At 47.3% G+C, this 24,016-nt stretch overlaps 1 protein-coding gene across 4 annotated transcripts in view; it reads left to right on the top strand.

Moving 5' to 3' along the window:
- Positions 1-24,016, top strand: part of SENP5 (SUMO specific peptidase 5) — a 252,121-nt gene that overhangs the window by 126,040 nt on the left and 102,065 nt on the right. For all 4 annotated transcript variants that reach the window (XM_085635312.1, XM_085635309.1, XM_085635310.1 and 1 more), the window contains exon 6: positions 3,007-3,084. In XM_085635312.1, the coding sequence (XP_085491438.1) occupies positions 3,007-3,084 (78 nt within the window). The remainder of the gene's footprint in view (positions 1-3,006; positions 3,085-24,016) is intronic.

Raw genomic sequence — 24,016 nt, 5'->3', positions numbered from 1 at the left:
TGAGAAGGGACTTTCAAAGTATAGGGAAGGAGAGGATAAGTGGTGGGTCTGCCAAAATGTAGGAGAGACTTTTGTGTATTAAGTGCTAATTGCCTCGTGCAAAATGAACCATCCTATATATAAAGGGCTGCGCGGTGTTACGGTGAATATGCTCTGCAAATTTTGCCAATGAACATATGCTTGCTTTCCAATTGCATCGTTCCAAGAATGTTTCAGGTGAAGAGCCGACAGTGCGCGCAGGGACTAGCTGCATAAATCCGCACCGGAACTTGTGGTTTAAAATGTGTACGGGGCTCTATAGCATGCAACGTTCCCTGTGTAATGTGAAACTTCCAGACAATTAAGAACCTGCTGCCCCGCAACACCCCTTCATTCCGTTACACAAACTCCCCACCCTCTTCTTCCATCTCGACTAACCTCTGACATCACTAGGCACCCTCCAATCACTACCCTGATTGTCTCGCAGCCATCCACCCAATCACCCTGGAGGCAATCGATCAATGTCCGGCTGCGGACCAATTGTAATCTCAGCGGGATGCTCAAGCATCCTGTGCAAACCACTTAATCTCTCAGTGCCTAGAAATGAATGTGTCGGGCAGTCCGTCTGTAATGCAACTGGTGTTCATGTAAGTAAAGCGCCCTGATCCCCTCGGGTCGCGTTTGCGCTATTAAAACTGCAAAAAAAACAAATCCAGAGCGGTAGGGTAGGGTCAGCCCAGCGTGTGTGAGACTAGCAGGAGGGCGGAGGGGCCTCAGAGGGCGTGCGGGGATCAGGGAGGTTTACAAACAGCATGAACTTCGCAGGCAAGGGATTGGTAACGAGTGCAGCGACAGGAAAGCACTGAAGTAAGGCCTTATAGGTGTTTCAAAGCTTGATGGGTGCATCGAGGGATACACGTGCTGTCCAAGAATGGTGGTTTCAAAAGGAGGATTATCATTTTGTTTTTATCTAGCACACGTATCGTTTCGGAGCGATATATATGAGATGTTGCTGTTTCTATATGTTTTTGTCATGGAGAGGCTGAGGGAATGTAGTGCAAATGCATGCTTTGGGCTTGAATCCAAGCGGTGATACATGTTAGTACACAAGGGGAATGCATGTACGGGGCTCGTGTATCACAGGGTGGCTGGGACACTTCCGCCATCAAGAGGTATATAGAACACGACTGCAAGTTTGGATATTGTTTATATATGTGTCCGTTTTTTGTTGTTGTTTTTTTGTAAATATCTTAAGAACATGTAACTCAAGAGTACGCAGAAACAGCTCAACATTATATCAGACATTATGTTGGAAGCGTTATTCAGATTGCGATGCTTGTCCGGCTGGCATGAGCTGGCAAAGCCGCTTTAAAGTGTGTGCTGAAAATGCTAATAAAGATTGCTTTAAAAACCAAAGCATTTGCAATGCAACAGGTCTCGCAGTTGCATTGTTTGAGTTTTAGCTATTGGCATTGTAAATGGCAATGCCTTTTATTTACGTGTTGGTTTTTAAAACATAAATAAAAGGCATTGTCATTTACAATGCCAATAGCTTAAACTCTCTCAAATGCGAGACCTATTGCACTGCAAATGCTTGTTGTACTAAAGCAGAAGTCTTCAATCTGTGGGGCGCGACCCCCAGGGGGTCCCAGGAGTCCTGGAAAGGGGGTTGTGCATGCCCCAGCTTCACTTGTTCCTGCAATCCAAAAGGTTTGCTTTCCTTTTGGAAAAAGACAGCTGTCCTTGGACAGCTAATTTAGATTGTTAGCAGCTGCTTGCCTAAATGAAATGTAAATCTGTTTATCTGCAATTGTAAAGGATGAGCAGTTCTGGCTTTAATTGATCAAAAACACCAAGGTTTGTGATGACAAAAAAAATCTGAGTGTAAGTGCAAAGAGTTAACAATTGGGCTGAGAAGTGCTTGCTTGTTATTTTAATTGCATTTACACAGCCCTTAATACCCCTAAAGAGGTGTTGAAGGAACCGTTCTATAAAAAAAAAAAAATTGCATTACATACTCTCTAGTATTACTAAAATCTACATTTTGGAAGCACTATTTTATAGTAAAACTACTTGCACATTTTGCAGCATTCTATCTTGCACTGTGTGCAGTGCAATGATAAAATGACTTTCATATTCACAGTGCTCTGTAACAGGATGGGACCTCATTGCACTAAAAATACACATATTACTATTATCCACTGCACCAATCCAGATTTAATTGTGGTTCTCAGGTTACACACAGACCTTTGCAGTACATTAACTAATAGATGTTTCATTATGTACTGCAGTGCATTTCCCACTAAGTAACAACTTTTTCATTTACTTTTAATTTACGCTGCCCATTATTTTATATATATGTAGATAGCTGATGGTGAAAGGCCTAACAAACCTACAGAATACTTTGGTGCTTAATTTCCTTTTGTTTCAGGAAAGGTATGTGAAAGATGTTTCTAGTGACATTTTAATATATACTTTTTACTTTTTTTTTTTTTTAAATGAATAAACTGGCTTATTTTACCTATTGATGGGCTACAGACTGTTTTGTTCCGCAGTTTAAGCATTCTGTTCTATTAAAGCTGTGTGTGTGTGTTTTGTGAAATACTCATATTACAGCTAAGTAACGTTTCTTTCTCTTTGAACGTTTCTTGGTATGTTATTTTTAATATAAAGAACCTTGTGCAGGAGTTCAAAAAAAGTTAGTGTGAAACTCAATGGAGTGATTTCAGCAGTGTACCCATTGCAGTTGTAAGTAACAGTGCAAGATTTGCATCAAAAATGTTAGTCTTACTTCAGCGTCTTTTTATTACCTTTTTGTTTTTCACTAAATTTCTGGATTAATTCTTCACTCATTTTTATTAGCTTAGAATGTACATTCACTTACATTTTGGACATTGAACCATTTTAAAACAATATGCATCTGTTAGTATTAAGCATTGCAGTATTCTGTGTTTGAATTTAATTGACAATGCCTTTATTTCATTCAAACATTTCATTTGAAGAAAAGCTAAATGTCTTTTTTTTCAGGTTCACTTCTTCAACAGCTTTTTCCACCGGCAGCTGGTAACCAAAGGCTATAACGGCGTCAAAAGATGGACGAAAAAGGTGAGCTGCTTCCCCTAAATTGCATCACAAAACATACAAAGATCACAGTATTTTAAGTGAACTAAAAAAATTAAATATAAAGTGTGAAAATGTCCTTAAAAAGGCAATCGGAAAAATTTGTAATGTGACTAACCTTGACCTCCTTTGAGGGGAAAACCTCAGATGGTCTATAATTCATCTAGTAAAATGCTCCATATTTTAATCTAGTTTCACAGTGCAGTTGGTACAGACCTTGTGATCAACCTAAAAAAGGTTTTTTCAGGTATACTACAGAGAGGTGTCCGACTCTGCCTACTTGTTGGTGAGCATGAGTACATGGTTTATTGGGCAGAAGTCGTATGCATCCACACTGTTTACCCTCCAAGAACTGTCAATATTTATCAATTTGCATGATCCCAAGCTTTATCAAGGCATGCTATTATGTTCCAGCTTACCTTGACCATTTGGTCAAACGCATGTTACTACAATGCTATGATTAGTAGATAATTAGATAATATTGTTGACCTTCTCCGGCAGTAGCAGATGGCAGAAGGGCAGTCGTGAGGAATGTTTTGCTATATTGTAAAAAGAACAGTTGATGGGCGGAAATCTGAACAATGTCGAACACTCACCCCCAGTCAGATCTGGGCCTAATCAATCGTTTTTTCACCACGCCATTTCAGATTGGATCCAGCCATATGCAAATCAGTCTTTAACCTGCTCCTAGCCCGGACTGCCAGGTCCTTCCTGGACCGGAACCAAGCATCCTAGGACCAGTTTCAGTTATCTCGTCTTATCAGCCAGGATAGCTTGAATTCAGTGGGCGAACAATGGACCCACGTCTGAGCGTACCCTTCCCACTCGGGGTGACCAATGCAGAAAGAACAATTGATGGACGTTATGCAGAACAATGTCAAATACTCACCCCAGTCATGTGGTTCCCAGGCTCTCCATGCCACTGGATTCAAGCTACCCTGGCTGATGAGGGATGATGCACCAAAACCGGTTCAAGGATTCTTGTTTTCGGTCCACGGAGGACACGGCCTGGCAGTTCAGGCTGGACTGTTCTCATGGGGAGCAGGGTCAAGAAAGATTTGCGTATGACTGGTTTTGTTTAGGTGAGCTAAAAACAATGTGTTTAGGGCCAGCTCTCTGACTGGTGGTGAGTGTTTGACATGGTTCAGCATTCCATCCATTAATTGTTCTTTGTGCTATATTGCAGTCACAACCACCTCCCCTTCCTTTATCATCCGCTTCAGATGCCTTGGCATTTCACTCCTTGAGAGAATGGTGGGTTTTTTTCTCTCCAATTCAAAGTTTTAAGAGATTCCTCAGCTCCCAAAAGTTAATTGCACTATTAATTTTACTTGATCATGTTGTCTTTTAAAATTGGTTTCTGATATATTTAATTTACTTGAAATGTAATACTTCTATATATTAAATTAACATTTATTGTACCATTTTAAATTGCCCTTCCTTGAATTCTAAAAACCCCTTGCTACCACTTGAAGCTATGCTCTTACAAATACCTTGCGACCCTATTACGCAACCCTTTCCTGAACCCTAAAAACTCCTTATTACCCATTAACGCTATCCTTCTGTGAGCCCTAAAAGCCTGTAACTACAACCTGTTTCCTGAACCCTAAAAACACCTACTGTACCTTAATCCTACCCATCCACGAACCCTAAAACCCCTTACTCCTACTTAACATGACTTTTTACTGAGCCCTAAACACCCCTTACTACCCCTCAATACTGCTCTTTCCTCAGGTTGGAAAAAAGGGTTGAGTTCTGTAAGTAAGACCAAATGTTAGTGAAAAATGTTAAGGTATGTGACCCCAAAGTTATTGGAAAGGAGTCCTGTCTTGCTCTTTTCGCATTGCCATGTAAATGATCTGTTTGCTGTTAAATATCTGTTTATGAAATAAAATATTTTATTTGCAAAACTCCACCCTTCTCTAAACCCTGCAAAATACTTAATGCTACCCTTCCTTGAACTCTACCAACCCGTAGTCTTTTCTGAATTATATGAACTCCTTGCTACACATCCTTGTACCCCAAAACCTCTACTACCCCGTAATACCAATCTCCAAATCCTAAAGAAATCCTTGCTACCGCTTCACTTTCCTGACCACTAAAAACCCCTTACTAGCCCTAATCCTACTGTTGCATGAACCCTAAAAATCTATCCTACCATTTAATGATGCTCTTCTCTGAACCCTTCAATCTGCGTAACGCTACCCTTTCCTGAACCCTGCAATCCTTTTTATCACTTAATGATACCCATCCCTGAATACTAAAAGCCCCAACTAATCCTTAACTGTAGCCTTTCCTTGAACTTTAAAACCCCATTGTTCAACTGACCTTTCTGGGAACCTTAAAATCTCTCCGTACCACTTTCCTGAACCCTAATAATTTCTTACTGCCCCTTAATGCAACCCTTTCCTGAAACCTACAAACTCCTTACTACCCCTTAACGCTCGCTCAGGGACCTAAGGGTGAAGTACTTGGAAGAATTGGTAATGCAATTACTGATTAACCTGGTAATTCCTCTTTTCTAGTGAAACCCCTCAGGTACCCACTTGTGATCTCGGTTATTTCTATTGCCACCTCAGTCCCTTTCACCCCTAATTCCCCCTCCCCACCCCAATCTCCCCTGTTACCAATGCCCCCTTTATCAGGAGTAATCGGAAGGAGTACCCAGGTAATGTATGGGATGATGTTATAAGCCCCCCTAAGTGGTATCAAACAAAATGGAAAAGCTTACCTCCTTAGAGTCAGTGGAGGCATTTTCAGTGCGTCGTTCTGCTGTTTATGTACAGTGAAGCTGTCCTGCATTGCCATTTGTGAGAAATAAGCATCACCCAACTAATGAAGTAATTTACGGTGGTTTGCCAAGTGTTTTTTTTTTTTTTTTGTTTATTGGGATTTTACATTTCTTATTACTTATTGACATCTTTACATTACAATGTATTGACACTAAATTACAGTTGGGTGCGGAGTAATTGTAATCATAAGAATACACATTGTTACTGATGCACAACCATTATAATCATTAGACATCAGAGAAACTTTTGGGGTGGGGCCCTCCAGTTGATTTGTGCTTTTCAGCGGTAGCGTCTGATGTTCTGGTTGTTTGCCATCTGTGGACATGTATGGATATTCCGCTTTTGTGTGCTTATTCCCAGTGTTATCGTGTGTGTTCTTGTCTGAATGTGTTCCCATCAAACTGACATCGTCGTCATAGCTACCGATGCGAAAATCCGAACTGTCAAAAATAGGGCTGAAACTGGGGGGGTGTTAGGGAGCTATCGGATTTTGTGCCGACAGGTTCGGTGGTGCGGGTGATGTCGTTACCTTTTTACAGCGCAATGGTGTGGGGGTGTGTTTGTGCGCACGTGGGGTGAAGGGCAGGAGTGGGGAACCGCTCTAGCTGGGTACTCTAGCATAGACTAGGAACTCCAGGCGTGACATCGGCGCAGGAATGAATCTAAGCATGTGGATCCCACCGTAGAGGTTCTGCGTTGGGCCCTGCAGGAGACGGAGGTGGGGTCTGGGATTGGGAATTTGCCGGTGCCTCTGCCGGAGTTGTTTCATGTGTGAATGCGTATAATAGTTGTGACCGTTCTAAAGAGAGGATGCTTACGGATTCCTTTAACTTCCTCTTCTCTCAGCACCTCTTCCTCCGCCCCCCCATTTTTTCATGGCTCCTATCCAGGCTGCTTCCGGGGGGTCCTGTTCGGGCTCGCCAGTGAATGGCTTTTCCCCTTTTCGCTAAGAGGATGGAAGGGACATAAAGTGGTATTGCACTTTTTCGGTCTTCCGCCTGCGGAAGATCCCAAGAGCGTACGCTTCCCATGTGGACATAGTCGTGATGTTGGTCGTCACCCTAAGCGTCTGGTGGACTCTGTCCCAGTAGCTTTGAATGGTGGGGCAGTCCCAGAACATGTGTTTGAAGTCTGCCTCGGGAGACTGACATCGGGGGCATGCAAAGTGTGTGTCTGGATAGAAACGGTGGAGACGATGCGGCGTGAGGTATGCTCTGTGGAGGATGTTCAACAGTATGTTCCGAAAGCATGCATTCCTGGAGACTTTTTGGGGTATTCTAGGCTGTGTTCCACTCTGTTATTGAACACCCTCCCCATTTCTGTTTCCCACGTCTGACGTAAAGGCTGTAGTGAGGGGAGAATTAGTTCCCGAACGGCTTTGTAGAGCCACGTAACCAGGTGCCATCCTACTCCCATTTGTAAAATAGTATGTATTACTGGGTGTGTCGGGGTTCCCCTTCTCTTGGGTTCCAGTAACGGCGGCTACTGTCTGAGTTGCCTGTGCGTTAAGAATTGGCCTGGTGGGAGGTCATATTCGGCCATCTGGGTGTATGTTTTAAGCTGGCCTTCCTCTAACAGGGACTCTACTTCCGTGACTGCAAGGTTGGTCGAGACTTGGAGGGTGCCTGCGGTGTAGTATTTCTTTTCTCTGGGGAAACCTTCCAGGGGAAGGAGGGGTGAGTACGGAGGTCTTCCCCTGGACATGCGAAGTATTCTCATCATACAGGTGCGGGCTATGGATATCTGTAGGTGTCGGGTACACATGGGCTTGATGCCCGGCAGTAGCATCCTATGGATTGCCGGCAATGGTATACTAACCTCTTCAGTGGTGGCCTCCCCTGTATGGCGCTCCGCTGTCCAATATGACAACCCTGCAACTGTGCTGCGAGGAAGTATGCCTCAAAAGATGGAGCTCCCAGTCCCCCTCCAGTCGTGGGTAAGTATAGTGTTGACACACAAGGGGAGATAATGGGCACACCGGTCTGGTTCTCCTTTCTACTGCAAACGCGGGAGAGATATATATTCGAGGCATATGAGCTGCAGATTATACACTGTGCATAGATCGCCATCTGGTGTTGGGCCCGGATGTTTGCAGTTTGTTTTTCCTCTTGGAAAGTCTTTGGAAGTCACGAGTTCGGTGACTCCTCCCTTGGTTCGTATTGCGCATGGGCTTCGGCTCCATCCTCAGATTGTTTTTTTCCGCCATCGGGCTCAGATGTAATACTTCGCGCTCCGGTTCCGAACTTTCCAGTTCAACGATCGACGCAAAAACCTCGCTCATCCAGCTCCTTCAGATAATAAATCATCTTAATCACCTTCTCTTCGGCACTTCTTTGATTCCGGTCGTCGACGGCGGCCTTCGGGCCTATTCCGGCTCCGGTCTCGGCTAATGGAAAGAACTCCTTTCAAGAAGTGCCCTCGATGTGGGTCCAAGTTTCCCCACACCGATCTCCACGAGGTGTGCAACCTCTGCCTCTCCCCTGAACACGAGGCTCGAGACTGTCCCGCCTGCAAGTCTTTTCGCTCTAAAAAGACTATTCGAGATCGACGGGCTAGATGCAACATGGCGCACTACTCGACCTCCGCTACAGTCTACATCTTCAGGGACGACGTCTAAGCTCTTGGACAGCAGAACATCGAGGAAGAGGACGACGACCTAGTCAGTGCTTCCGAGGCTGACAACTCCGATGTGGAGGACATCACCCCGGCGCAGAGGGTTGTGAGCACAATACCCCCTCCCACGCCGATACCCAAAAAGGCTTTGGTCACACCTTCACCTTCGGGCCTAGGTAAGACCAAGGATACTGCTTCTCACACCCCACCTTCGGGCCCGGTAAAGAAGCCTATTAAGCCTTCCGGCACCTCCGGCTCGAGCCAGCCGACCGGCACCCTTCGGCACCGAAGAAAAGATCGGCCTCCATCTCCACACCGAACCCAGTACCAAAGCCTCCGGTGTCGAAACCTGCCCTTCCGGTGCCGACCAAACATCACAAGGCCCTCGGCACCGACACTCCCGTGCCGAAGCCTCCTTCGTCACCGAGCAATAAATCTGAGGTTCCAAAGAAGCACGGCTTAGATAAGCCTAAAAAGCCGTCGGCCCCGAATACTTCGACGCCGACCGAACAACCAGGGTCGCAAGAACGTTTCACACCGGATCCTCTCCAAAAGACACTAATCAAGGATCCAAAAACTGGACATTTGACATGGTCGACAAAAAAGAGACATTTGGACAAACCAGCTCCACCTCCAAAGAGGAAAGACACTGCTACCTCCCCTTTCAGAGTGCCTTCCCCTCCTCCTCCACCTCCTCCACCCTCCCCATCTCCACCCTCTCCAACCCCGCCTCATCGTTCCCCAACCTTGTCTCCTGACCCAGACGATTTCGGAGACCCATATTCTGATCCAGCAGATGTGCCACAAGACCCCACCCCTACTGGATCTCCAGACCCATGGGACGACTATAATAATCCGGACATCCCAGATGTCCCACAGGATGACCTTTACCCATCTAGGCCATCCCCACCGGAAGATTCCTTAGGTTTTCACCACCTATTACAAAGGGCGGCACATTACCACGGGGTGGAGTTACATACTGACCCAGTGGAGGAGGATTTTCTCCTAGACACTTTTGACAACGCACATAGGTCTACTGCCATCCTACCTATGTTAAAAGGGGTGATTAAACATGCACCGGAGGTCTTTAAAGACCCAGTCAGGGCCAGGGTCCTAAACCCCCGTATAGAGAGAAAATGCAAAGCCGCCCCCACAGACCCTTCATATATTACAGGCCCTGCACCATTGGATTCCCTAGTGGTATCTACAGCTAGGAAGCGCTCAAATTCTCAGGCGTGAGGCGAAGCACCACCACCTGACAAAGAGTCCAATCTCCTAGACCCGTCAGGGAAGCGCACTACGTCACAAGCCGCCAACATATGGTGTATCGCCAACATGCAAGCGCTATTGGCCAGATACGACAGGGTGCATTATGATGAGTTAGAGATCATCATGCACCATCTCCCTGAAAAATATAAGAACAGGGCCAATGAACTGATCCAAGAGGGAAAAATAATAACTAATACCTCTATTCGCTGTGCCCTAGATGCAGCAGATACAGCCTCCAGGGCCATAAACACCACTGTCCTTCTCCGTCGCCATGCCTGGCTCAGAATTTCAGGTTTTAAACCTGAGGTACAAGCCTCTATATTAAATCACCCATTCGACCAATATCATCTGTTTGGCCCAAAAGTTGATGAAGCCCTCAAAGATGAAAAAAGATACTGACACGGCGAAATCCATGGGAGCCCTACTGTCACACACTCCTAGGTGCTCCTTTCGCCTCTCTTCCTTTCGAGGCACGGGCAGAGGCTACTCCTCGGATAGTGCATCCACGTCCTACAAATCCCCCCCCTCAATCTACCTTCACAAAGGGTTATCAAAGAGGCGGATACAGAGGTAGCAATAATAAGGGCAGAGGCAAAACAAATACCGCCCGCTCTGCCACACCTACTACCCAATGACTTTCCCCCGCTCCCTCTACACCATTCCACTCCGGTCGCTCCCTCTAGACCATTCCACTCCGGTCGGGGGCAGAATACAACATTTCCTTCACGTCTGGGAGACCATCACCTCAGACAGATGGGTGACACAAATTATTCAGTCAGGGTATTGCTTAGAACTAACATCTGCCCCCCCAAACATTCCACCCAGGCACCGCCCTATGTCTCAAGACCATACTGCACTACTAAAACAGGAGGTGATCTCCCTCCTGCAAAAAGGAGCCATAGAGCAGGTCCCCATAAATCAGCAAAATTTAGGGGTCTACTCCCTGTACTTTGATTCCAAAGACGGACGAGACTCTACGACCTATCCTAGATCTCAGACCTCTAAACACTTGCATACATTCAGACCATTTTCACATGGTAACCCTTCAACAGGTTCTTCCACTTCTTTCCCAGAACGATTTTCTCACCACTCTGGATTTGAAAGACGCATACTTTCATATCCTAGTACACCACTCTCACAAAGTGTCTCAGATTTGTGGTGGACGGGCAACACTACCAGTTCAAGGTGCTTCCGTTCAGGGTAACAACAGCACCAAGGGTTTTCACCAAGTGCCTAGCAGTAGTGGCTGCACACCTTAGAAGACAGCACATTCACGTCTTCCCGTATCTGGACTGGCTAATAAAAGCCACGTCCTACCAACAATGTGTGCAACATACCGCCGCTCAAGTCCAACTACTCCACCAGCTAGGTTTCACGGTGAACCATCAAAAATCCCACCTGGTACCATCACACACAAAACAATACCTCGGTGCCACCATAGACACCTCAAAAGCCATAGCCTATCCCAATCCTGCCAGGATTGCAAAGATACAGGCTCTACGTCAAAAATTCATATCTCAACACTCTCTCCCAGCAAGAGTGTTTATGCAACTGATGGGGATGATGGCCTCCTGCATCTTCATAGTGCCCCATGCAAGACTCCAGATGCGTCCACTCCAAGAGTGCTTAGCGCGCCAGTGGAACCAGGTCCAGGGACAACTGGCAGATCTGGTGTTGGTAGACGGTCGCACCCATCGCGCTCTGCAGTGGTGGAACACCACAAACCTTTCCAGAGGTCGACCGTTCCTGGACCCGGTCCCACAAATAATCCTAAGACGCATCGCTCTCCGGCTGGGGAGCTCATCTGTTACATCTCACTGCACAGGGCACATGGACGCCACAACAGAAGTTACTCCACATCAACCATCTGGAGTTACTAGCAATCTTCCTCGCCCTAAAATCCTTCCAGACGCAGATTTCAGGCAAGGCAGTCCTCATTCGCACAGACAACATGACTGCCATGTACTACATTCAAAAGCAGGGGGGCACACACACACCACAGCTCTATGTTAACTCCGAGCATATGGAGATGGGCAATTCCACAAAAAATCTTTCTCCTGGCCCAACATGTCCCAGGAGTCCAAAACACCGTGGCAGATCTGCTCGACAGACGCAGCAGATCCACGAGTGGGAACTTCACCCACAAGTTCTTCACCCGTTCTTTCAGAAGTGGGGGCATCCACACATAGACCTATTCGCCACCCACGAAAACAAAAAATGCCCAAGCTTCGCCGCCAGATATCCACACCCATTGTCCAAAGGCAATGCGATATGGATGAACTGGTCAAACAAATTTGCATACGCTTTTCCACCTCTCCCACTAATTCCATTAGTGGTGCGAAGCTACAACAGCATTCCCTAACACTGATCCTAGTAGCTCCAACATGGGCCAGACAACCGTGGTACACCACACTGCTGGAACTCTCAGTAGTACCACACCAAAAGCTACACCTCTCACCATGCCTCCTAACCCAGAACCATGGAGAGATCAGGCACCTGGACCCAGCTCAGCTCAACCTTGCGATCTGGCTCCTGAGGTCCTAGAATTCAGATACCTTAAAATTCATGCAATCAGGGGGAAGGTTATCAGGGAAGCTAGACTCCCTACTACTAGGGCATGCTATGCTGCAAAGTGGAAAAGATTTGTTGTTTACTGCCACAACACAATCAATCCTTTAAATGTGTCCATACAGCACATCATGTTATTTACTCCACCTACAAAGGTGTAACCTAGCATATACTTCCATTCGGTTACACCTCGCTGCCATTGCTGCTTACTTACAGAACAGGCAACACCTATCACTATTCAGAGTGCCTGCCATCAAGGCCTTCACGGAAGGCCTCAAAAGAGTAATTCCACCCAGAGTACCACCCTCATCTGTCTTGAATTTGAATATAGTTCTCACACGGTTAATGGGACCCCCTTTCGAACCATTACATAAATGTGAGCTCCAATTTCTCACATGGAAAACAGCTTTTCTAGTGGCCATCACTTCCCTCAGAAGGGTTAGTGAAATACAAGCACTCACTGTACAGGAACCTTTTCTCCAAATGCATCAGAACAAGGTTGTACTCCGAACCAACCCAAAATTTCTACCCAAAGTCATTTCTCCATTCCATCTAAACCAGTCGGTAGAATTACCAGTCTTTTTCTCACAACCTCAAACCGTTGCGGAAAGCGCGTTACACACACTGGCTGTTAAAAGGGCTCTGCTTTACTACATCCAACGTACACAACCTTTCAGGAAAACAAAAGAGCTATTTGTCTCCTTCTCTCCACCACATAAAGGCAACCCTATTTCTAAATCGGGGATAGCTAGGTGGGATTGTAAAATGCATACAGATTTGCTACCGCAAAGCGAACGCTATCTGTTCCCCCTAAAGCCCACTCTACAAGAAAGATAGGGGCTTATATGGCTTTTCTAGGAAATATACAACTAGATGACATATGCAAAGCAGCCACATGGTCGGCACCGCACACTTTCACAAAACATTACTGTGTAGATGTGCAAACCAAGCAACAAGCTAGTGTGGGCCAGGCTCTACTAAAAACACTGTTCCAAACAACTGCAACGGATGACTGTGGTCGCCGCTAGGGTTGGGTAATGCTATATAATCTATGCACAGTGTATAATCTGCAGCTCATATGCCTCGAACGGAATATGCTACTTACCAGTATGCATCTGTTCTTGGCATGTAGAGCTGCCGATCTATACACGCCTCCCCGGCTACCTGTATCCGTTCCAGTCTTATCTTATTTAGATACAACACACATGGGTTTCTTTACTGTTTCCACTACGCTCCATCTTTCCCTGCTGGCGAAAAACAATCTGAGGATGGAGCCGAAGCCCATGCGCAATATGAACCAAGGGAGGAGTCACCGAACTCGTGACTTCCAAAGACTTTCCAAGAGGAAAAACGAACTGCAAACATCCGGGCCCAACACCAGATGGCGATCTATGCACAGTGTATAGATCTGCAGCTCTACATGCCAAGAACAGATGCATACTGGTAAGTAGCATATTCCTTACCTATTCTGACTCGTAAGGTAAGGCTAGTGTAGAGGAGCTTTGTGTATGCCATCAGTGTGGGTCCTTTTTAGGTCTCGCCTGACCCAGCGCTTGCGCTGGTCTGGCGAGACTTTTTGTGAGGGCTCAAAAAAGTGCTACCACTGTAGCCTAGAGCTACAGAGCATGTGGGCGGGCACGCGCGCCTCACTTTCATGGCCACACGGCCGCTTTGATGTTTGATCGCGATTGCGATCACTTTCGCGGCCGCTTTGATGTTCTCGGTGAGGTTTTTTTTTCTCCTGTTTATTACTTCTATGTAGTAATGGTGGCACCCGTGCTCCATTACTACAGAGCAGTAATAAACAGAAACCAGCATTGGCATAGCCAAAAGGTCTCGCTTTTGGGACCTTATAAGTATTTAGTTATGCAACTGTTGCATGGCTAAACACTTATAAGGTCCCAAAAGCGAGACCTATTGGCTATACCAATGCTTGTTTTATTTTGCAGAGAACCTCAAATAAGTACGACCATAATAGTGTGTTGCAGGCCTTTTCAAGGTATAGTATTAGACACGCCACGTTAGGGAACCGCCATTTCGCCCTGTCTTGTATATGAAATAGTCTACGTAGGTTTGATCTGGGTGAATTAATGGCGGCAGGATTTGGGTATACCGTTCTGCTAGTATTTTGCCCAGTATCTTACAGTCTGCGTTGAGGAGAGTAATTTGTCTGTATGAAGAGGGTAGTGTTGGGTCTCTATGTGGTTTTGGCAATGTAACTATGATCGATTCCCTAAGGGAGCCTGGAAGTGCGCCTCTATCTAGTGCGTCGTTATACATGGTCACCGTGTGTGGGGTCAATTGGGCTAAGAAAGTACTATAGTATTCGAGGGGGAAGCCATCCATTCTTGGTGCTTTTTTCCGTGCTAACGCTCTAAGCGCCTGGGAAACGTCCGCTAACTTAATCCTCACCTCCAGCGTTTTTTTTATCCGCAGGCGGGATTTGAGGCAAGGTTAATGGGTGCCGAAATCTGATGATAGTTTGATGGTCACCCTGCTCTGGTTCTTGGTAAACACCAGAATAATAGTCATGGAAGGTACACAGAATGTCTAGTTGGGAATGTCAGAGAATACTAGATTTGTCCATTATTTTGGTGATTGGTTTCACCTCCGAGTCCTGTTTGACAAGCCAGGCTAGGAGTGTCCCCCCTCTGTTGCCCTCCCCGTGGACCCTGGAGGCATACATCCTAAAATTATATTTGCGGAGGTCTCTCAGCGTCTCCGCGTGATTTGTTTTGGCCGTGGGCGCTTGTTATGAGGTGGCCTCGTTCCTGTCCGCTTTTTTCGAGAGATCCGCTAAGGTTTGTTCCACCGCTTGTAATGACTTATCTAGTGTTCAGCGCACCCCTACTATTTGTTGTATGCTTCTGTGGGGCACGTAAAGAAATGTGTGGTCCCGTCGTGAATGATCTTAAGGCGGGCCGGAAATAAGAGTGCGTATTTTACGTTTTTTTGACGTAGAGTGCGTTTCACATTTACCAATTTAGCTCGTTGTCCTGCTTGGGAGTAATCCGGAAACAGCATGACCTGTTTGTCCTCCACTCAAAGTGGTCCTGCTTGTCTAGCTGCTCGGAGCACAGTGTCTCTATCTTAGTAATGGAGCAGTTTTAGCAGGAAGGGTCGGGGTGATGATCCCCGAGGTGGTTTGCGTACTGGGACCCTATGGACCCTCTCCACCGAGAAATACGGAGTCAAGTCCTGCACTTGAGTGAGTGTTTTGATCCATGGATCCACATATCGAATCGGATGGGCCCCTTCTGCCCCCTCCGTTAGATTTAGGACGCAAATATTACTCCGGCGGGAGTGCCCTTCCTAGTCATCTGTTTTTGTTTTCTAGGGCCTTCACTCTGGTTTGTAGTGCTTTAATGGCCTCCTGATGTGACTGTATTGGTGGTTCCACCGTTTGGAGCGTTCTCTCCCCCTGTTTGACTTTATCTGGCAGTTTTCTGTGGTCGTCCCGCAGTAAATTGAGGTCTGTGGCTAGTTCTCCAAACTTACACTCCATGGTCACTCGAGAGTGCTCAATTGCCGCTAGGACTTTATCCAATTTAATGGACCTGCATTCTGTATTGGGGGGGGGGGGGGGGTTCCCCTACCGGCTGCGAGGTTGTGGGGTGGGTTGTCGTACTATTGTCGGGGCTGCTGTTGCCCCGAGTATCCGTTGTCGACCCATGTTGATCCGGGGTCACGTTTCTGCAAGCTTTTTAGTGAGGCTCCTTCTGGGTCCACAACTGGCTGACAGTGAGTTCTGTAGTCTCTGTTCTGGTGGCAGGATTCTTCTCTTCCTGTGTGGTACAAGCACTTTGTGAGCGGCATGGTCTGTAATAACAGTCTCTGGCTATGGCCCGGGTTTCCTGGCTCTATACTATGGAAGTCTCCACAGTAAAATCAGGGGTTTCCGTTGATCCAGATGTCAAATAGAGGGAGTACCGGGGGGCCGCCACTCCGCAGCCCCTTTGTCTAGGGATGATGCAGCCTACTCCTGCCTCGTCGATGCGGTTCCCCAGTGCTTTACGATGTCCAGAGTTCACAATGTTGGTTATGAGTGATGTCTCGTGGTGCAGCGTCTGGCGGGGTCTCCCTCCGATGGGCGCTTGGTTCCACACTTGCTCTCAGTACCCCATCCCTCTGGACTCAGATTTACATGCGTGTCTGGGTGTGCCCGGATTAGGTCTCAGGCCTCTGTGGTGTCTCCTCCGTGTTGCGGCCTCGCGAACCCCCGCGGCCAGCGGTCGCTTCCCAGCCCCCCTGGGACTTCGATGTCATGCAGGGGGGGTGGGGAGCAAGATGGGCCCTCTGTCGTGTGATATGGGTCCACCGCTCGTCACCTGTTATGCCGTTTCTTGGGTCCACTATTGGGAGGGTGGGGAAACGAGGTGACATTCGGGAGGACCGGGAGCAGACGCCTAGGACCCAGGAGGAATCCAGTGCCTGTCATAAGCGGACAAACAGGATTTTTCTCCCCCTCCCCCATGGGGCAAGTAGTCCATAGAATTGGGGCTTCACCATTGGAAGCCATCTAGGAAGTGGAGAGTGGCCTTTGCCACACCCGCGCAGTGGTAGTATCTTGCCACCAGTTGGTAAGAACGGAGGCCCCTGTTTTAGGTCCTGATGAATGCCTTGGACCCAATTGGGCCGACTCGGCAGAAACAGGTTAACCACTCACGAGACTGTTAGGGGGACACTAATTACCCCATTCACCGTCCTATATATTTTTAATATCATATAGTTATCAGTCACATTAAAATAGCACTTCTGATAACCATAATGATTTTTAAATCCACTCACAATATCACGGGCCCCCACTTAGTCATTTAGACGTGCATCCCTGTCGTCTGGTGTATGCCCGCCCTCTATCAAACGAAGGTTTTAGAGGGCGAGGACTGGTCAATGATGAAGCATGACACCAGGTGGTGTGAGACCAGTCCGGAATTTTTTGTGAGATGCCCACACTCACGACGTTCTCGTAACTTTTTTTGGGGTTATCACACTAGGAGCAGCTTTTTGTGGTAGACATTTAATATTGGAGGCTGCTAGCTCCTAGAACCCCATGCCTCTTGTTCCCTCCTCCACACATGCAGTGGAGCTCTTTTGTGATTAGAGAAACGAGGTGTTCGCCATTGTCATAGGTCCCTCTCTCTCCCCGTCGGTGCGGCGTCCACTTTCCTCCAGAGTGGCCCCCGGTCGGGGTATCTGCACTACGGGTGTCCCCGGTGCTCCTCTCCGTGTGGTTCGTCTGTTCAGGGAAGGGGGGAGGGGCGAAAGGATCCATCGGCTCCCGCCTTCTCCCCTAGCCGGCGAAGAGCCCCCGGCAGCACCCTGTGGATTCTCCCATCTCACCGGTATGTCGATGTCGTCGGGTCTTCCACGGCGGGCTATTTTCTCTCGCGGGTCTCCCCTCCGCGCGCTCCGATTTCGGGCGCCGATTGGGAGGGGAACCCTCCGCAGCCACTGAGCTCAGGATTCAGGTTGGAGCGCCATTCGTGTGGGGCAGGGAGCTCTCCGCTACGGTGTTTAGCCACGGCGGGGTCTCGATAGCTCAGATGACGCACCCGGGGGCCCCCACGGGGCCGGTGTTCACCCGGTGCTTACAGTCTGTCGGGCACTTGAATTCTCTTATTTAGACACCTAGTCCATGCCGCCGCCGCAGCAGATCCAGGGGCCAATCGCCGGATTGTGGATTCCGGAGTTGTTCCACGGTTGGCCGTCAGTCGGCGGGCACCGCCATTTTGTGTGCGTCCCGGGGCCGCAGAGTTGTCCTTGCTTCACGCTGATTGCACCTTCTGGACCGCATTCCAGTGCACAGCGGGAGCGCCTGTGGTCAGTGGCGTCTCCGGTGCAAGATCCTGTCGGTGTTCAGGCATTATAGGTTTATAACTTCAAGTTTGTGCGGGCAGCCGAGCGGAGCACTAGAAAGGTGCGTCCGCCATCTTGGCTGGCTTGGCCACGCCCCCTACGGGGATGCCTAGTGTTTTGCTGTTATGCCTGAATTTGGTCATGGTTACCAGCCACACATTCAGACATAAATATGTAAACATTGCTTCTTTTTCTGCAATTATTGGTGTAAAATTAGCAGCCGTTTTTTATGCACTGACAACTATTTTCCACGCATATCACAGGATTTTTTTTAGTTACTCACATGGTCTAAGGGTAGAGTAGCATGTCCAGGAATAACAAAGTATGCCAAATATTGGCGCATGACTATTCTGAATTTTTCATAACAATGGCCTACTAAGGTAAGTAAACTTCCTTTCTTAGGTCTTTTTTGACAGTGCAGCTGTATGGATCAGTTGATGCTGTCAGATGGTGATGTCCTTCCACTTTCCAGGAAGTGCTTCCCTTAGAATGCATGATTAGCTAGACTAATTCTGAAATATAAACTCAACTAAGATTCTGCATAATTAAAGGTACATTTTGCTACTTTTTCCCAGCACCGACAAAGCCAGGCGGACAGGTTTTAACATGATAAACAGTATTTGGGCATGCAGTACAAGCAAACTGCATTTGTGGATGACTTTGTTTACATTTGTTGGTACATTAATGCCAGACCTATTGGCTTTGCCAGTGCTAGTTTTCTTTCAGGCTCTTTGGCTGACAATGGTGCCCTAGTTTTGCAATGGGATTTGTTATGGTCTGGTAGACTATCTATCTCTCTCGCATTGTGAAAATCGTTACATGGTGTGCATGGGTGGTGAAACTTGAATGGCATTTTCCTCACCACTTTTTCTGAAATTCACGGAAACAGCTTTACAATTTTCAGTTATGAGTGTTCTTTTTTCAAACTTTTCTGTTGGTAGTCTTAAATCTTTGGGTCTCGCTGCGCAAATAATTGAGGCCAGTCGCAGAAGAAATGCAGTTTGAGAGTAGTTAAGATGCATTCATCATTGCATGGCTGGCTGCGCGTAAGATGGTTGTGCCTTGGTGGTGTTTTGTCCTGCTGCCCGAGATTGGCATTCATCCTGCCTCACCAAGGGCCCCATAGGGGAAAAACTAACCTCTCCCTGCAGAGAGGGGATTGCCGTGCTCTGGGGAGGGCCAGCTGCTGTCCTGAACACCTGCTGAAGAGGGTGTGATGGGCAAAGAATGCACAGTCTCTTGCTCACTGGTTGCACCTAGGTCAGTTAGCTCCATGTGGCGCTGCCGGGGGCCTGCTCCCAAATTGGTGATGCCCTAATTGGGAGGGATGATAATGCAGTCACTGGGCATTGACCCCAAGGTCACTGGTTGGGTGCGCAGAAGCGAGGCCTGGCCAGGAGCCAGACAACCACGAAGGAGCACATGGCAACTTGACAGTTCAATTGGCGAGCAGCACTAACGAGTTGATGGACGCTCGATACTGATACATGATGTGGATAGTCAGGAGGATGTGCGGGAGCACCCACTTGTGCATTGAGGGTGGGCCCCATGAGCTGCAATAGGAGACTGAGATACCGGCGGTAGGCATCCAGAGACATCAGAGCTCAGCAGTGCTAGGCACAGACTGCTCCTGCTGCACATCTGGGGGGGCAGATGGTGCAAGCCCCCCACTCCCAGGCACTGAGTAGCTGGACTTGGCGGGAGGTAAGCAGCACGTTGAAAGCAGTAACCTCCGAAACCTAGAGAAAGCCTCCCCCTGAAACATGATATACCATCTCAAGGTTTTTTAGGTCGAGCCTAGCTGCAGCGCATGCACTTCTCGCACTGCGAGGAATGCTGTAGTAGGGTATGCTATGGAAGCCTCGTCCACTCCGCCCATATTTGTCATTGTCTTTGTCATTGTCCTCCTTAAATGCTGGCTTCGGATTGGTAAATAGGCTTTTTAGTTCCTCCTTGGTACCGCCTTATCTCCATTTGTTACTGCCCATAAGGACAACCTTTTACTGGTCATGCTGCACGCTCTGCTTTATCATCGCTAAGAGCACTATTTTGTTTCTTTTTTCTTTTTATTTGCAGCGCGGTCCACTTTCACTTTAGCGACCATGATTATTTATTTAATTCATTTGCAACGCAGTCCTCCCTCTTTAGTGACTGCGCTTGGTTATTCAATTAATTTGCTGTTTTCTTCTGCATGAGGGGCTAGAGCCAGGCATGTCACGCGAGGCTTGGTTCTGTTGTGGTGAAAGGCAGGCACTTCTACCTAAACAAGCATTTGCGATGCAATAGGTCTCGCATTTACGCGATTTCGAGCTATTGACATTGCAAATGACTGCCTTTTTATTTTAGTTTTTAAAACCTAAAAGGCATTGTCATTTACAATGCCAGTAGCTTACTCGCGTAAATGCGAGACCTATTGCATTACAAATGCTTGTTATTCTTTTGCACAATTACTAAAAATCATTGTAAAGCTTTCTTTCATTATACATTGCAAAGTAAAAGCACACTAGATGAAAAATCTCTGCTAAAGGAAGTAACGCGGAACTATGCACCCAATAATAAAATTCAGTTAGCAGCCAGTTTGACTTTTGTTAACCGAAGTACTGAACCAATGCCAGCTTGTGAATCACAAATTCATGCCCCATGTGATAGCAGGCTTAGGAAACCAGGACACCATGGGAGTTAAAGCGCAACTAGTTCAATCTCAGTCCGTTAAAATAAGTCTAAGACCCCTGCACCCTCCAACGATAATGAGTAGACTTATGGCTACCCCAAGACTACTGTGACTAATATCTGCATCAATAGGATAGAGCGCTGCAATGTAACTAGGAGGCCAAAGGACAATTATTCAATACCCCTGACCCCAAGTTCAGCTTGCAACAGGCCATAAAACGGTTACATCAGTAGACTACAGATATCTAATCACTCCTAAACTCAAAAGTGCAAGCTGTAATGTGCAAATGCTCTCCATAGTGCAAACTGCAAGTACAAGGAAGAAGTCCCACAGAAATATAAAACTAAAATTTAGTACCGTTCCCGATGTATTCAAAAGTGCGGTCAATGGCCTTCATTTTCTAGAACTAGGGTAGAGAGCAATAAGCCGTATGGCCCATAAACGTACCAGCCACTCATGGGATTAACCGTGCAAGTGCAATACAGAGCCGACATTCTTTAGAGTGCAGAAACCGACCGACCACCATTGAACTTATGAGGTTTTATTGTTCAGCAGCTCAGAAGCAGCCTTAAACTTTACACATTTTGCTGTTAGTTGGCTCAAATTACCTTTCAAACATTCTGCAATGTCGCAGACCCTAATGGCCAGTTGCCTGAAGATGGTTAGGATTGAGTATCGTCTGAGAGGACAAAAAGGGGCATAAACATAGACCATCACTGACTCCTAAGCTGGCGGCTTCTGCACCATAAACGCTCTCCTGCGCAGCCAACCTTGTAAGGCGGGTGACTTGCTCCTTACCCTGCTCTCCACTCCACAGTAACTGGTGAAGGGACCACCCTGGGCTGCACTTGGGCAGCCACCAACCTCTGGAACGGCTGGTGTGCTTCGAACACAGCTTTGCCTTCCTCGCTCCTTGGGCTCAGCACCCAGCAGGCTTGCGCTCTGTTAGTCAGCTCAAGGTTGCAAATCATTGACCGTGAGGACATTTCTATTTAGGAGACACTCTAAATGGGAGCACAATGGGCAGAAAACTCCTGATAAAGGGTGGGAGTGGTGGGCATAAGTCTGGGTCAGATACTACCTGGCCGAGTGGAGCAGACTCTGGCGTTAACGGTACTCAACTGAGATAGTCAATTGCAAAAAAAGGCCTACCTACAAGGTAGAATTGCAAGGGCTGGTAACAGGTCTAGGGAAATTTTCCAAATTGTAAAATCCTTTGTCATCTCAGGTAAGAGTTGGGCGTCAGGAGCCCATGGCAGAACGGTGTGAACTGGCTCGCTATTTCCAGACTAAAATTGTGGATATCCAGGCTAGTCTCCTATGCAGTTGGAGGAGACTTGGGGGGGGGGGGGGGGGCTATACACAGTCATGCCTAACCCATAACCCCACTGTGACTTTCGACCAGTTTGATCCCATCTCCTCGATCTGCAGCCTTAAGTCCTTTCCTCCAACTGACGCTTGCCCTAGAGAAAAGATTAGAACCTGCCTGACAGCAGTTTTTCAATGGTTAACACAGCACCAGCTTAAATGCAATCTTGAAAAGAGGGAGCGTCTGTTTTTTGGTGTGAAGGCGCATGAGCCTGGGCAGTCCTTCTGGTCGGTTGATGCTCCTCCTCCACTACATCAAACTAGCTCTGTAAAGAATCTAGGCATTGTTAGATGGCGGCCTTTCTTTTCTGCCTTAGCTTATTGCAGTTGTGGGGACTGTATTTGGTCTGTTGCCTGTGCTAAGAAAGTTTTTGCACTTTCTAGGCTCAGAAACTGGTAGTGCAGGCCTTAACATCTAGCTTGACAACAAAAACGCACTGTACCTGAGCCTCCCGGACTGTCTAATCAATAAATTGCTGGTGGTGCTTGACCTTGCACTAAGGACACGTGTCCCCACATCTTAGAGCGTTGCACTGGCTCCCTATCAGGAAGAGGATCCTCTTTATGACACAGGACCCTTTATCCGACTGGCGCTGGGTACCTCCGAGCAAGAATCTCCTGTGCTCCATCCAGGCGTTTTGGTGCAACTAACCTTTTTCTGGCCAAGATCCCAATGATCTGCTAGTCCAGAATTGGTGGCAGGTCATTCTCATTCCTAGGACCATCAGCTTGGAACAGACTCCCCTTGGAGTTGCAGGTCATTTTAGCCACCTCACAGTTTTGGAAGTAGCTGAAAACTTGGCTTCTTAATTGGGAGTACTGGTTAAGTCCTTGGAGTAACAGAGCGCTATACAAATGCCCTTTACATTATATTGTTAAATGTATTTTGTCTAGCGCAAAATCACCTTCAGGTCTCTAAGCGCTTTTAGAGAGTGACCAGAATCACTGACTGCAACAGGTAACACAAGGCAACAGATTACACTGTAGCTAACTCCTCCCTAAATAGAGGCGTTTTAAGTTTCCTAAAGGTAAAGCGAACCGGTTCCCTGCGAAGGTGCTCAGGAAGATTGTTCCAAATTTGTGGGAGCATGACAGAAAACACTCTGCCCCCTTTGGATTTGGTGTTGTATCGGGGGAAGGACAATGCGGCAGGCCTCAAATGGTCGCAGTTTCCGGCCTGGAACATAGTTCTCAAGGCGTTCTTTTATGTACACTGGAGCTTGGCCGTAGATTGCTTTGTGGGCAATACAGATGCCTTTGAATTGAGCTCTGTTTAATGGGGAGCCAATGCAATTTATGTAATAGAGGGGTAGCGTGGATCCTTCTGGGAAGTCTGAAAATGAGCCTGGCTGAGTCATTCTGCACTACCTGCAGTCTCTTGATAAGTTTCTGGGGGAGACCAATATATAGGGCATTCCCATAATCCAGCCTAGAGACGGCCGTGGCGGATACAATCTCCTGTAGTGAGGCCGTTGAAAGAAGAGGGGCATGTTTTCGCAACTGCCTTATAAGCCCTATACAGGTTCCCACCACCGTGGTGACCTGGCTGGACATGGACAACTCTGAATCAATTTTGATACCCAGGCTTTTTACGACCGCTACTGGTATGGGGGTAGTGCCCAGTTCCGGTGGCCAAAAAAAGGTCACACCAAGGGCTGCTTTTTGCGGGAATGACTAGCACTTCAGGCTTGTCAGGATTTATTTTCAGAGAATTGGCCGTTATCCAATTCACTGAATCTTAGTAGAATTTGCGCCGATTCCTGGGCCCGACTGGGTCTGT

Source organism: Triturus cristatus, chromosome 11, assembly GCF_964204655.1.
Source record: "Triturus cristatus chromosome 11, aTriCri1.1, whole genome shotgun sequence".
Classification (NCBI taxonomy): domain Eukaryota; kingdom Metazoa; phylum Chordata; class Amphibia; order Caudata; family Salamandridae; genus Triturus; species Triturus cristatus.
Note: the sequence above shows the minus strand (reverse complement) of the source record. Positions and strands in the feature narration are given on the sequence as shown.